Below are 16202 nucleotides of genomic sequence, written 5' to 3' on the forward strand. Positions count from 1 at the left end.
GTACACAGTGCTAGTTCATGTTTGGAGCACTAGGAATGAAATATGTCTATAAAAACTTGAAACATGCTTGCTCTGGTCCAGTTATGAACTATGATCCGCATTGCGAGTATTGTTAAGGACTGTCTGAAGGACAACAACCCAAAGCTGAACAGGCAGATTTGAACGAACAGTCTTTTGTTGACATTTGAATTATCTTCTGTAATGTGATTTCATATGGCGCACTGATTGGATTAAAAGAGTTAATTCCTATGAATAATGCAGAAAAAAACTCAGAAATTGATGACAGATGCTCTCCAGACACGGCACCACTCTGAATTGACCTATGGCTAAGCCACGCCCCCAAACGCGATGAGCCAATCACAGTGTGCATAGCTAACCCAATACACTCGGACATTCTCTGCTTCCACGTCCATTGAAATGCATTGCAGTTAGTCAGTTTTCATTCGTTTTTATCTGTTTTTTCTTGTCATTTTAAGTTTAAAATGGTCAAACGGTGTGCATGGGGTACATTCAACTCCAACTCTAGGTATCCTGAGAGGCTGGGCGACGGTGTGTATTTTTTTTACCCTTTCCCAAGCCACATCTCAACCGAGATATAAGTGTCTGCTCTGGATTAATTTATGCGGTAACTAACTTAGACCACAACACCAACTAAACGTGGATAAATTAAACAAGGATGTCTATATCTGTTCTAAGGCAAGTCAACAACGTATTTGAACGTTATCTTTAACATCTCCAAAGTAACGTTAGCCTAGCTTCTAGCTGCGTTACAGTTTGACAAAAGCACAATGTTGTGTTTTATACAAATATAAGTAGGCTAAACACTTTGCAGTTTTAATGATGTCCTGTATGAACAAAATGGAGTATGTTTTTATGTTTCCACTGTTCGATCGCGATCGCGCCCGCGCCTCTCTCTCTCTGACACACACACAAACACACACACACACACATTCCAGCATTGCAATCTTGACATCGCAGCCTGTTCATTACGCTGCGTTCACACCAAACGCGAATAGAGCGTCAAATTCGCGCGTATAAAGCGAGCGTTTGAAGCGAAATAGCACCAAACTATAACGTTTACACGCTGACCTGTAACGTTAAATCTTTGTCTGGAGCTGAAGCTTTTCATCGACCTTCTCAACAATACAATTATTAATATAACCCTCCAATGCATTGTTAAGGCCCTTTTGGTGACTTCGAGATGATATATAATCTTTCTGTCTCCAAAAATCATCAATTGCCTCCTGTGAAATGTCTCCTACTGTGACAGCTACCGCTATAGCGCCTGTTACCGAATGTTGACTGTTTGTCCGAGTGAGTGGAGGGGGCGTGGCTTAGCCATAGGTCAAATTGACGCATATACCGCAATTTTTGTGACTTTCGTTCAGCTTTGCTTTTTAATCCAACATGTTTAAACTGACATGCAAAATGATAAACTTTCGCTCTATGATGGTTAAAGTTTGCAATTAATCCGAGAATCACGTGCGTTTCGAACCATGGTGCCAGAGGGTTGTTCCATAAAACAAGATTAGAATACAAGCCAGGCTTATTTTGGTTAGTCAGACTTATTGTCGGTGGATTCTGTTTCATAAAGCAAACTTAAAATAGTTCAAACTCAGTTACCCTGGCAACTTATGCTGGGAAACTAGCCTGGTCCAGGGCAGGCTAACTGTCAGGCTAAGCCTCAGCTGTTACACAGATCCTCTAACACTGACCAATAGGAACACAATGATATTACCACTGACACTCTCTCATACCATTATTGGACTTTATTAACCACTATTAGTCCAAAAATAAATACACAGTATACAGAAAATCAACTTAAATAAGGCTACAATGATAAATAAATTAGACAATAGACCTATATATATATATATATATAGATAGATAGATAGATAGATAGATAGATAGATAGATAGATAGATAGACCTAAATACAATACAGGTTTTCTTTTTTTACTGGCTGAATGTTTTGTGCCCAAGATTTAATTAGATTGTTTCAAAGATTTATGAATACCTTTCTCTCTGGTTTTGTTTGGCAGCTGTTGTACGTTTATGATTATTAGAAGAACATTAGAACACAATCTAAAAAAACCTTTGTAAAGCAGAAGTTAAAATCACAAAATGAAAAAAATAAATAATTACAAAAGCACAGTATAAATTTTAACTGGTAAGATGAATCTGAGCTTAGTAATTGACAGTATATTAGCCTACATTTGATTTACCCCATTACAATAGTCCCTTTACAGTTATTGCTATCATAAAAATACACTTGTAGGTTTAAAATTCTAAATAAGGGACATCTAATGTCCAAATAACAAATATTTTAGCATATATATATATATATATATATATATATATATATATATATATATATATATATATATATATATATATATATATATATATATATATATATATATATATATATATATATATATATATATATATATATATATATATTATGTACTTTATTATGTCTTTCAACACATTTAACACAATTATACAAATTGACAGTTCCTTTAAAGACATCATATTTTCCCCCAATAAATATTCCTTATTTTTCCTTCTACTTTTTTTTCTTTTGTGATAATACCCACCAACACATAGCCTAAAAAGCACATGATTAGAACAATAACCAAAAATACATAGTTAGACACTATAAGGGGGGAAAGACAAAAAAACAATAAATAAATATTAATAAAAATTGAACATTCACATATTTATATTTAATTCCTAATAGTTATTCAAGTAATATTATTTGAATATCAAATATTTAATATTAAATAAGTAAATAAATAAAATAACAAATAACTAGAAATAAAAGGGAGGGAGGGTTACATAAAAATGTAGTTAATGTAGGCTAATATTTATTCCTTTATTTTATGGAATATTCTTTGATTTTAGAGTTGCACATTTACACTACATTTGCTCTTAATTTCATGTTATCCTCTCCATAATGTACTTTAGAAACTAAATCTAACCACTCATTTAAAACTGGGGATTCTTGCTTTCTCCAAAAAATTATTGCATTAAAAGCTGTAATTCTCAGCATTCTAAATAAGTATACCTCATCTTTATTAAGTAGCATAGGTCCTATACCCAAAACTATATTTTGTATCTTTATATATTTAGTTTCTTAAAAAAAATCTTCCCTGAATTAGGCTACTTCTGTTCACTGAAGTACTTCTGTTCGCTAGAAGTTCACTGCAACTTATCCAACATCCTAAAGATAAATTATTATAATTAGAAGATATTTCTAGTGTTATAAAATATCGCATATTAATTTTCCAAGCAAAATGTATATTTTAGTCAGAATTATTGCGCTCCTAATTGGCGCGCATGCGCGCAACAGCGCTCGTTCAATATGAAGGTTAGCAGCAAAATGGATACATTTGCATGACTTTCTAACATTTACAGATGGAGAATATAACTGTAAAATGTAAGTTTTGCACTGAGGGGAAAAAAACACGTCACAAAACGCATAAAACGGCACAAAATATACGCTGTTTGATCAATTTGATCCACGATCGACCTCTAGGGCTGCTTAAGAAACGCGTGCACACGCAATTATCTAGACTAGATAAACCTGGATCAAATTAGTGAGATTGCGTGAACTTCAATTACCTTTTATGGAACCACTTTAGCCCCAACTTATTTGTTAGGCTCATTCAAGTCCGGTTTTGGAGTTTAATCCCCGCTTTTCTAAGCGTCTTTTATGGAACAACCCTCTGGTCCGTACAGATCAACAACAATACTTCCCATTAATTTAATTGAATAATCACCTTCAATTAAATGTAGTTAAAACAAATGACATGCTCATTGATTTTAGAAAAAAAAAAACCAAACACAAGAAATTACATCAATCAATGGTCAAACTGTTGAATGTGTCGATTCATATAAATACCTGGGGATGATAATAGACTCCAAACTCACATTTGGAACTAACTGTGAAGTGGTATGTAAAAAAGGGCATCAGCGCCTGTTTTGTTTGAGGAAATTGAGTAAATTCCAGGTTGATAAATCCATCATGACCCTATTTTATCACGCTTTTATCGAGTCAGTTTTATCATTTGCACTAGCAGCCTGGTTTGGGAATCTCACTTTGAAAAATAAAAACTCGCTCAACCAAATAGTAAAGTGGTCTAGCAGGCTGATTGGTGAGCAACAGCCTAACGTGGAGACCTTATACACAAAACAGGTACAGCGCATAACTAGCTCAATTTTAAACGACAGTTCTCATTCACTGTACACAGAGTTCCAGCTTCTACCCTCCGGGCGTAGGTTTATGATCCCCAGGTGTAAAACAAAAAGACACAAGAATAGTTTTGTCCCTGCAGCCATTACATTGAGGAATAAGTTATAGCTATATTTTGCACAAGTGTTCATTCTGTTTTTTGTAATATACAATATGTATGTATTATTCTATTCCTTTAGTTTTATATGCGTCTACTGCAAACAAAAATTTTACCTACGTATTTAAAAATTTTTTTACTTGTATCTTACATACAATTTTTACGTATGCTTATGTATTATTTTATTCTTGACCGATAAGAACTTTTCTGATGATTTTTGATGATGTGTGGTAATGTGATGATGTGCGATAATGTGATGGTGTGTGACTCTACTGCAAACAAAATCTACCTTCGGGTATAAATAAAGTAACTTGAACTTGAACTTGAACTTGATTATAAAGGCTGGGATACGGTCATTGTGACATTTTTTTCTATTTTCTTGTGGTGGAGCAAGAAATGTACACATCAGTGCTTGGGCGTTCCAGATTACGAAATGTCCAAAATTACCCTGATTCATCCTATTACAATTATAATTTCTTTAAAAAAATACCCACGTGACTGTTTGGTAAAAGTCATTCAATATTGGCTAGGAAAAGTAAAGTATAGTTGACAAAAGGTTTAATGAAATAAAACTCACAGTTTCAAAATGCTGTTCGAGGCCAATGTGGGAGTAATGTGAATAAGAGCCCTGTCTAATGTTGAGATTTAAAAGAACTTTATGGATTTGTATTTGTGGAGCTGTCTGTACATCTTTCACTGGGATTCAGATTCCTATTTAGATCATTCAATGCACGCACACTGACCTTTTTCATATCCTCATGTTATTACTCACTTGTCTTGCATGCAAGAGTTCTGAAATGTCTTGTGCAAATGATCAGTTTCCGGCTTCCTAAGAGTTCTCTTTTCTTTTGTATTGACAATACATTCTGAACCTCATTAAAGTGTCCTCGCATACGTTGGAGTCAAAAGCAGGTGAAATTGGTGGTGTTGAAATTGGCATGTAATTGGAAAGGTGTTCAGTTTAGCCCCAAATAGAAGTGACCCCAGGGCAAGACATTCATTGAAATAATTACCCTTTCAACATTATTGTAGGCCTATTGAACAGTCAGTGTTCATAAACGCTTATGCTACAGTAGGGTGAAATAACCTGGGATATTTTTTGAACTCGACTTTTTTCCGACAAAAACATACATACTGAATACAGCTGGGCGATGCAGCTTAAACCTCACACTTCTGACATCTGATGTATGTCAGTATTTGCACTGAAAAGGCTTTAAAAAAACTTTAAAAATAAAAAACAAATAACATTTTATATTAAGATTATTTATAGCATTATTAAAGTAATGATCAAGATATGTTTTTCACTAAATAAGAACAACGAAGTATATTTATGAATCTGCTCTTCAAATGTCATTGAAATGAATCATTGAATCAGAGTTTTAAATAGATTTTTTTCTTTTTCTTTTTAAATTGAAGTTTCTTTTTAAGCAGACCGTTTGAGTTGATTCACAGAAATGAATCAAATGTAACAACTGCAAAACTGTGTTTGCACTTGAAGTTTAAACCAGAATATAATAGCGTATATCTCTGTCTTAACGCGATAATTATAAACTTGTTTATCATAGCACTGTGTACTGTTACATCCAGTATGTCCTGGACAGGACCTTGAGACCAGCCTGGACTTAGAAAAGTTTGACTCCATAATGCAGATTGTACTGCATGTGTGTGTGTGTGACTTTATACAGTAGTCTGCACCGTATCAGTGCCTCCGAAGTCCTATTTGCCTTTTATATTTACATGATTTTTAATCAAAACAAGCTTCTTTTTTAATTCATTTTCACATACATTTTTTAATTTTGTTGTTCTTTCAAATAATCAATAAGAAATAGCCTATATTTTTGATATTCATGCCCTTAAGCCCTGTTGAATCCTGTGTATTAGGCGACAGGTTGATATGTTTCCCATGTGATCTTGGCACCATATTTCTTATCGTGGGCAGCTGTGTGAATGATTCTGTCCCCCTGTGATGTCAAATGTCATATTATAGAAACAGCCATATGAGTTTCACATCTTACATAAGTGCTTAGTATTTACCAAGACAGGCCATTTCTCCTGCTGAGGTGGATATGTGTGATTGTGAATGCTGTACGCTTTTGTAGGTATCTGTATGAATTGCGCCTCAGTACAGTGCTCTGTTCATGCTATTCATCAGGGTGAATTCATCACAGCGAATCGAACCATTATTGAGCTAGAATTGCAAACAACACTTGGTCCATTGTCAATCATTAAATATAATGCAGACCTCAGAGAGAGAGCTGCAATTCTTTTACAATCTGGAAGGATGTTGCCTAAAGAGACTCTTTCTTTCTTAATCTTTATATTACTGCTTTTAAGAGCTTCTCTTATGAAGTCAACATCTGACCTTTGAGTGAAAGCTAGTACGGGACATTCCAGCTTCCCTTTCTTGTAAAAGATTCTTCAGCTGGTATCAGGACTGTAAGAATAAACGGATGGCCTCAAGTTACTATTGGCCTTCAAAGAAAAGCAGGTCTCTGTGATTGCCAGTGTCAGATAGTGGCCGAGAGCAGCCTTCATTTATATAGGCCTACAAATATTTATATATAATGCAGGATGTAATTCCATTCTGAACAGAACCATAGGCACAAAATCAGACAGACTTTCGATTTTATAAAATCAAAAGCTCAAATACAACAGCATAAAATAGCACGTTCAGCCTTACTGATTACATTTTGAACTGAAAGTTACTCTGTGTTCGAAATGTAACCAGTAAGGCTGAATGTACTATTTTATGCTGTTGTGTTTTAGCTCAGATTTTATAAAGTCGAGTCTGTCTTTCACATTTTGTGCCTACAGCTATTGACAGAGGGGATGTGCCTACTGCATTTATAAATTTGGCAAACATAGTAATTTGGTTATTCAGTGAAAAAAATAAATAAAGTTGCGATATCCAGGCCTGGAAAATACTCTCATGCATAGTTTGTGATATTAGCTCACTTTTCGGCAAAAGCTCTGTTGGCTTTTATTATTTGAGAAATAAAAACTTGTGTTAATGTTATGCAAATGGTTAATTATTTGTATGACTACATCACAAAGAGTCAAGTCTTGTAAAAGCATTAGATTGAAAACATTGAAATTACACAAAGTGTGTAAATAATAGAAACGCAGTTCAAAATGGCCTTTCTTTAAATGCAAATGTTCTTTGAGAACTTAATTTGTGAAGGTAAAGCATGTACTCACTATACTCCTAATTACAAAAAGAAAAAACTGCTCTTAAACTGGGTGTGTGACAGGCTGTGAAATGGGGTTTGGCTGAGGGAAAATTTTCAGTCAAAAGTTTCAGTTTTTTTATTTTTTTTGCTTTAACCCCGTACCTAGAATGATTTCCAGTTTAGTGAGTATGCATACCTAAAATATTTCATGCCTTTTTGTGAGTGCTTTATGAAATCATTTAAAATAAAATTCTTATGAAATGGGAGGGAGGCCGCACTATGCTTAAATATATTTAATTTTTTATTTTTATTTGCACAGTTTTTATTTTTATTGTGCAAATAATAATAAAAAAATAAAAAAAAAAAAAAAAAAATATATATATATATATATATATATTTAAGCATAGTGTGGCCTCCCTCCCTCCCATTTCATGATTATAATTATTTAGGCCAGCACTCTTAAAGTTGACAAGTATACTCGAGTGAAGCCTGCTCATATCCACATTTAAATAAAATTCTTACCCATTTTGTGAGAACCCTGGTTAGTCTTATTCCTTGCTTGCAGAAAATTTGTGGAGAGTTAATATGTCATGTTGCAAAGTTATTATGAGTAGTATAATAGTTTGCCATTATATTTAAACCCCATGCCATGTTGTACATTTGTATGAGAATATGTATAGTGATATTTGTCAAAAACTTTACTAATAAAAAGTAAATCGGTGTTGTTAAGTAGAAGTACATTTCTTTATTTAATTTGACCTATATAAAAAAGAAAATAGGAAAATGTAGTGAATTTTCACCCTTCATTTGGTTTTCTCAGGTGGATAAGTACCTGTATCACATGCGACTGTCTGATGAGAACCTGATGGATGTCTCCAAGCGGTTCAGAAGGGAGATGGATAAAGGACTGGGCAGAGACACTAACCCAACTGCAGCTGTCAAGATGCTCCCCACCTTCGTCCGCTCCACACCTGACGGCACAGGTGATAATGAGATTTTTTGACCTATACAGATGGAAAAAAAGCATCATCAAAATAGCCTAAGACATTCAAGTTTAGCTTTTTAAAATCATAAAAGGTATCAGAACACAAACACACTTATAAATGTAGTATGCTATGAATTCAGGTAAAATAGGCCAATTTTAGCCCAATTTCCAAAAAAGTGCCCCACTTTAGCTGAATCCATTGAATTTCAATGCATTTGAAAAGTAAATAAATCAAACCAAGCAACACCTACAAACAGCTAACGCAAGAGCTTTTCTCAGAACTGACTTTACTTTTCTTTTGACCTTTCACCAACTGATCTCAAGGTAATTTTTAGATGTATGAAGTCTGTTCTCCTCAAGTTCACATACAGTAGGTGTCTTAGCCTTCAAAACCTTGGGGTGGTGGGTAAGATATTTTTAAGTATTGAAAGAGGTCCCTTAAGCTCGCCAAGGTTGCATTTTTTAAAATCAGTTATACAGTAAAATAGAAATATTGTTAAATGTTATTACAATTTAAAATAACAGTCATCAGTTTTCAACAGTCATTACTCCAGTCTTCAGTGTCACATGATCCTTCAAAAATCATTCTAGTATGCTGATTTGCTGCTCAAGAAACATTTCTTATTATTATCAATGTTGAAAACTTAATACTGCTTAATATGTTTTGTGGAAACAGCTTTCATGTTTATTTGATGAAAGTTCAAAAGAACAGCATTTATTTGAAATACAAAATCTTTTGATCACTTTTGATCAATTTAATGCATCCTTTTCGAAAAATCTTATTGACCCTGAACTTTTGAACAGTAGTGTAGTTCCCAAACTGGATTGTGTTATAATTTCAAACTGAACAAACATCTTTTTGTGAAATGTTTTGCTTAAAATGTTATTTGTGATATGTAATGTAACAGCATGCATGTTTTGTGACTGTGGCTTAAGTATCCAAATCCATTTTAAGGCATTTGTATGTCAACAACTTTTATTACAAATTCTTAATCTAATTATAATGAGGGAAAAAAATTAATTGAATATTGTGAATGAAAAGCATTTGTACCCTTTGGGAATGTGTTGGCGTCAGGTTCCATGTGGATCATGTCATGGGCGGAGGTGTATTATTGTCTTTAGTGGCAAGCATCCTGTGGAACTGTTATTGTTCTGTCCTGGAAGTGGTTCCTTTTTGTTGTGAGATAAGATGAAGAAATGATTGATGCAGCTCTCCAGGTGTGTTATTATCAGCCCTCACTGTTGATGTGTTTGAGTGTGTGTTTCTGTCACAGTGTCTGACAGCATCCCAATGCTGTCACTGGCATCTGAGAGTGTTTGACTGTGCACGTGGGATGAGACAATGTCTCAAGTGGAGTGTGAAAAGAATAACTGTTTTCGGGTTCCTGGAAAGAATGCCTGCACACAGAGAAGTAGTCATGTGGGTGTGAGCCACAAAAGAGTGCTAGGAAGTGTTGCCAAGGGAACGATACTGATCTGAGACCAAGGTGGGTTTGTTTCCAAATGGATGTTTGCCATCCCCACTTACTCAGGGACTTTATTCTCATGTCATGATTCAGCGGTTGAGATGTTTCTGCTTGCTCAACGTTTTGCTTTCTCTTGAAGAGATAGATTTCTTGTTGCATGGTTGTAGATTTAAGCAACTTCCTTGTAACAAAACATTTGCAAAGGCAATGTTTATCATGTCGTTTTGAAGTGAGATCTTTGGGTGCATGAAAGCCTGTTGCTATACTGACATTGTACGCTAAGGCAGAAGGTCACGCCTGTACTGACAGACATCTGTCCTCACCTTGAGAGTTTAACAAATGCTTTCTGAAAGACCTTTAGTGTGTGTTAAGCATAGAAAAGCATGCAAAGACTAGTTCTGAAGAGGCCATATCTTGAAAAATCCTTGGAGATAAAAAGTAATTCAAATTCAAAGTACTGTGAGCTTTCAAAAATCTGAAATTCCTCCAACACTCAGTGCTCAGAAACTTAGCCCATCCAGTTACAAGGACAATTGTAATTAGTGTGACAGCCTTTTAGTGCTACATTAAACAATGTAACATTACAAAGTCATAAAGTGTTGAGAAACAAGTCATAAAGGTTAATCTAGTAATAATTATTATCATTCATTGCATATAGCGCCTTTTCTTGGCACTCAAAGTGCTTTACATTTGAAAGGAGGGAATCTGCTCAACTACCACTAATGTGCAGCATCCACCTGGATGATGCGAGCGACGGCAGCCATATTGCGCCACACACCGTTTCTTTACCGTATAGTGTCCCCATCACTATACTGGGGCGTTAGGATCACACAGACCACAGGATGAGCGCCCCCTGCTGGCCTCACTAACACCTCTTCCAGCAGCAACCTGGTTTTCCCAGAAGTCTCTTGTCCAGGTACTGACCCGGCTCAGCCCTGCTGAGCTTCAGTGGGCAACCAGTCTTGGGCTACAGGGTGATATGGCTGCTGGCATAATGCAGGTTTAATAAACAAGTATTGTCTGAGAACAGCTTTGTTCTCGTAACAAACAACTTTTTTTGGTAACATTTTATTTTAAGGTGACAGTTACACGTTACATGTACTTACTTTAGTAATAATAGTAAATTATGCATAATTACAAGCAGCTAACCCTAACCCCTAAACTAAGAACATGTAGTTAATTAATATTACTCAGTACTTGTTTGTGTAAATAGACTGTAACAACATCACCTTAAAATCATGATCTTTTATTCCCATAATTTTTATTTTATTCTCAAAATACTGTTTGTTCTGATGTTTTGACTTCATTGTCAAAACTTGGACTATTTGTAAAATATTATTGTTGTAAAATAATAATGTGATTATTCTTGAGCCATGACCTCTTTGTTCTTGTAATGTTGTCTTTATTCTCGAAATCTATTCTCTTGAGTTAAATTTACATTACATTTGTTTGTAGAAACGGGCGACTTCCTTGCCCTGGACTTGGGAGGAACCAATTTCCGGGTTCTGCTTGTCAGAGTGTCCAGTAATGGGAAGCAGACGGTGGAGATGGAGAACCAGATCTATGCCATTCCAGAGAACATCATGAGGGGAACTGGGACAGAGGTGAGGAGTGTGTGCGCAAGCCTGTTGAATTCTTTCTTTTGCGGGTCTTCCGTTTTATTTTATTTTTTTGTGAGTGTTTCTTACTCGGATCTCATTTTAGTCTTTGCTAGCCTCAGCACATATTTAAAAACCTGTCTTTGAAAATTCTTGTTGCGATCTTTAAAGGTCTAGGGGAACGTTGGTCCTGGAGAGCCACTGTCCTGCAGAGTTTAGTTCCAACCCTAATCAAACACACCTGAACCAGCTAGAACCGAAGCCACTAGATACAGTGTGTGAGCTATGTACAATGTAAATGAAAACACACAAAAGGAAACGAACATACACATAATTATAGGGAAAAGGAACTTAAGTGGCGCCAAATTAAAGAACCAAATATAACAAAATAATTCCCTTAAACTACCCCCACAACCTCTAACCTAATAAAATAAAATGTGAAAAATAAACCGAATTCTTCAGCGTATTCGACGCCCTAAAATCCTTCTCTAACTAAGAAAACAAAAATTTCTGTTGCTCAAACAGCACTTCTTACCTAGTGTGTCTAGCACCTGACATTACTACGGGCACAATGTATATCGCGCAATCTACTGACCTGTTCTCTTTTCCCACATAGACCTAAAGCCCATTAAACTAAGAACATTGGCGTAAAGCACAAAATAACACTAAGGAAATAAATGTTAGACTACACATGCACAAGTGGGATTCGATTAAACTGATACAAAGTACGCAACTCAGGACACTGAACAAACACACACTGCTGCCGAACGAGATGCACTGGAAGTCTTTTAAAACAGCGGGGCGACAGCAGATTGGTCGCAGAAGAGCCGCCCTGGTGATGATTGACAGCTGACACGGCCTATCACAGGAACCTGAGAGCAAATAGAAGGCGTACAAGAGAGGGAGGGAAAAACAAAAACAAAAGCACAACAACAAACACAAGTATTGGACCTAACAATTCTCATGCAGAAAGTTCTAATGTGAAAGTTATTATGCAGAAATCATGATGCAGAAATTTTGATTCATTATTAGGTGTATTATTTTTTAGAGGGATACAGTATATCACCTATATGAAAATATGTCATTTTCTCACCCATATTTTGTTCCAAACCTGTATGACTTACTTTCTTCTGCGGGACATAGAAAAACATATTTTGATGGTTGTCTGCAAGTTTTTTTTTTTTTTTTTTTTTTGGCTAGACAATGGAGGTCAATGGTAACCCAAACTGTCAAATTTCGAAATAACATCAGGAATGATGTGAGTCAATGATAACAGAATTCAAATTTTCAAATTTGAATTTCAAAATTTGAAATTCAAATTCAAATTTCAAAATTCAACATTTTGGGTGAAGTATCCCTATTCCAAAGTAACAAATATGATTTATATGATATACATGTGTGGTCTGGTAAAGGTTCTACAAAACTTTTTCTGTTGCTCAAACAGCAGAGGTCATGGGTTCGATTCCCGGGGAAAGCAAGAACTGATAAAAATTGTAAAATGCGTGCCTTGAATGCAAAGTAATTCGCTTTGGACAAAAGCATCTGTCAAATGCATTAATGTAATTGTATTTAAATAACAATCTGGCCAACCACATATATCTAGGCCTAATAGACAGTCTAATCTAGAGTATGCACCTGAAAGTTTTACATGAGAACGTTTTAACATCTAAGAACAAAGTAAATGAGATTCACTGTATCTCTGCACATGAACATTTAACCAATTAACCATAACACACAAGGCATCTGTTTTTATCTCGGGGCCTGGTTGAAAAATTATTTTAATTATGCATTATTAAAGGGATAGATTATTAAAAAATCTTTCTTGAATTTCTTTCTTCAGCTGAACACAAAAAGGATATTCTGAAGAATGTTGGTAACCAAACAGTTGATGGGCCCTATTGACTTCCATAGGGCCCATCAACTGTTTGGTTACCGATATTCTTCAGAATATCCTTTTTGTGTTCAGCTGAAGAAAGAAATTCATACAGGTTTGGAACTTGAGGGTGATTAAATGATAGAATTTTCATCTTTGGGTAAACTATTCCTTTAACTTTGTCTTTTAGACAACTTGATAATGTATAATGGGTGCTTCTTTAACTGCAAAATCCAAAGTTAACAGATTGTGAAGATGTAGAAATGGATTCATCTGAATTTATTAAATGGTTTAACATTTCTCTTATTTCATCTTGCAGTAGATAATAATGTTCTCACTTTAAGTGTCACTGTCTCTGCATGAAATTACCATTTTAGGCAAAGGCCAAATGAATGTGCGTCATAAGAAAATCATTTTAATGCACATTCTTTCTTATACACTTGTTCACTGTTAAAAAAAGTATTAATACTTAAACGCATTTCAAATGGTTTAATCCTAAATGTATAAAACAGACATGTCCGTTTGTTTTATATCTCCTTATGTTTTATTTTTTATAAATATGCTGTTATACAAAGAATTATATCTTCTTTCCATGACATAATACAGTCATTTGTATATTATTGATTAAGCAAAAAAAAAATAAAAATAAAAAAAAAATTACCTTTTCATCATAATAATTATATAAACTGCCATAAAAATAAAAATAATAGTGTCTCTTAGGTGGCTGGGAATGCCACATGTCTAGGGTAAAACTAAACCAATTTTCATCCCTACTTCTCCGTGTTAATTTGGCAGTGGATGTGTTCACTGTTTGGACTTCAATCATTGCAATTCGGCCACAAGAGTCCTTTATAAGAGTGCATGACCAGAGGGTGGAAGATATAGTTGGAACCCAGCTGTCAGAAAATTATGAGTTGCACCTGGTTCCTCACACACACCCCACCATGGCATTATGGCGTTGTGATTTCAATATAGAATGTATGGCCTGAGGAGACTGCACGACATATTGATTGTCTGTCCCCATTGGATTTCCGCATCAGAACTTTTCACTTTCAGTAGCTTTTCTGAGGCTTGTTTCCACTTTAGTTTTTCATTTCAAAACAATTTTACTGTGCTTATGATTTTGTAGACTTCAAAAATGTCATATTTAAGAGATGAAAATAACGACACCTTTGGACTAACTTGCGCTTTGTAAGATTACCTTTTTTCCTTTTACTTAGACTTTTGATCCACCTAATTTGTTTGCTATTGAACATATTAGGCTATATTTAGACATTTTGGTGTGGGTCACTTTTGACTGTAATGGGTTCTTAATCTTAGCTAAGCAATGTAATTTAAATGTTAAAATCTGTCTTTTTTTCTTTTCTTTTCCAGCTCTTCGATCACATAGCCGAATGCTTGGCCAATTTCCTTGAAAAATTGGGCATCAAAGAGAAGAAGCTGCCTCTAGGCTTTACCTTTTCATTTCCTTGCCAGCAGACTAAACTAGATGAGGTGAGATGAGAAAGAAAAAAATTTAAAGGAGGAAGAATGCATTAAAATAAGGAGCTCTTTAGCGAGAATGCCATGTCTCCATGGTTGTCCTTATTTCTGTGCAGAGTTTTCTGGTGTCCTGGACCAAAGGTTTTAAGGCGAGTGGAGTGGAGGGGAAAGATGTTGTAGGCCTTCTGAGAAAAGCCATCAAGAAGAGAGGGGTGAGTGTATGAATCAGTGTGTCATGCTTTTACATGCTAAAGCCATTGGTTTAATAGACCCTGTCCCAAATGGCACACTTCATATGCACTTACTTACAGTGGCCAATGCGTGCGAAGTTAGAGCTGCACAATTAATTGTTAAAAGATTGCGATCTTGATTCAAACACTTTTTAGCAGCACTTGATCCATTAATAGTAACACTTTATCTTCTATTCTATATATATTATCTTTATAAAAAAAAACAAAAAAACATGTACTGCGTTAGATTAAACTGGGAAGGGTCATAGCACTTGCATATTGTTGTCCTGTTGTTAGTTTAACTGCTTCTATTGTTCTCATTTGTAAGTCGCTTTGGATAAAAGCGTCTGCTAAATTAATAAATGTAAATGTAAAACAGCTTCACAAACAGTCTTTTCAACATCACAGTATGATTATTTCTGTTTTACAATAATTCAAATGATCACAGAAGTACTGTGATAAGTTTTATAGTTCGGATATTAACACTGATGTCTACGGTAGCGATCAAAATAGAGTAAATCGCCTTTTGAAAGTAATATGGCACTTCAAATAACGATTGTATCGATTACATCTTTACACCACCAGGTGGCGACAAGTGACTGTTAAAAAATGTATTTGTCATTGAATCATTCATTCAAGAGATTTGTTTAAAAACACAGATTCATTCAGTAATAAAAATATTTGTGACCCATGCTGGCAAAATGAGTCAGAATGAGCAAATTTTGCTCGTGTTTGTTATTGTGCAAGTGCATGAATCATATAATGTTATGAAAAACCATTGAAAATTGACCTTCAAAATGATGTATGATTTATTGGAATTGGACTAACAATGAATGAGCTACACCTGTTTGAAGTCGATAGAGTCAGCAACGTAAATTTTGAGAAAAATCGTATTAAAGTTTTCTGAATCGTGGGAGAATCGTGATCTCAGTTTGAAAGAAAAAAAAATTGTGATTCTCAATTTATCCAGAATCGTGTAGTCCACAAGACCGTTGGGTGTCTCATTTGTCATTTTAGGTTTTAGAAGGGTGCTCCTCAGTGCCC

At 35.0% G+C, this 16202-nt stretch overlaps 1 protein-coding gene across 1 annotated transcript in view; it reads left to right on the plus strand.

Annotated features, from left to right (window-relative positions):
- Nucleotides 1–16202, plus strand: part of hk2 (hexokinase 2) — a 59782-nt gene that overhangs the window by 2382 nt on the left and 41198 nt on the right. Inside the window, exons 2-5 of the mRNA XM_084114445.1 lie at nucleotides 8345–8507; nucleotides 11431–11579; nucleotides 14821–14940; nucleotides 15045–15140. Coding sequence (XP_083970571.1) covers nucleotides 8345–8507; nucleotides 11431–11579; nucleotides 14821–14940; nucleotides 15045–15140 — 528 coding nt within the window. The remainder of the gene's footprint in view (nucleotides 1–8344; nucleotides 8508–11430; nucleotides 11580–14820; nucleotides 14941–15044; nucleotides 15141–16202) is intronic.

This window comes from Abramis brama (genome assembly GCF_963993115.1).
Source record: "Abramis brama genome assembly, chromosome: 5".
Classification (NCBI taxonomy): Eukaryota; Metazoa; Chordata; class Actinopteri; order Cypriniformes; family Leuciscidae; genus Abramis; species Abramis brama.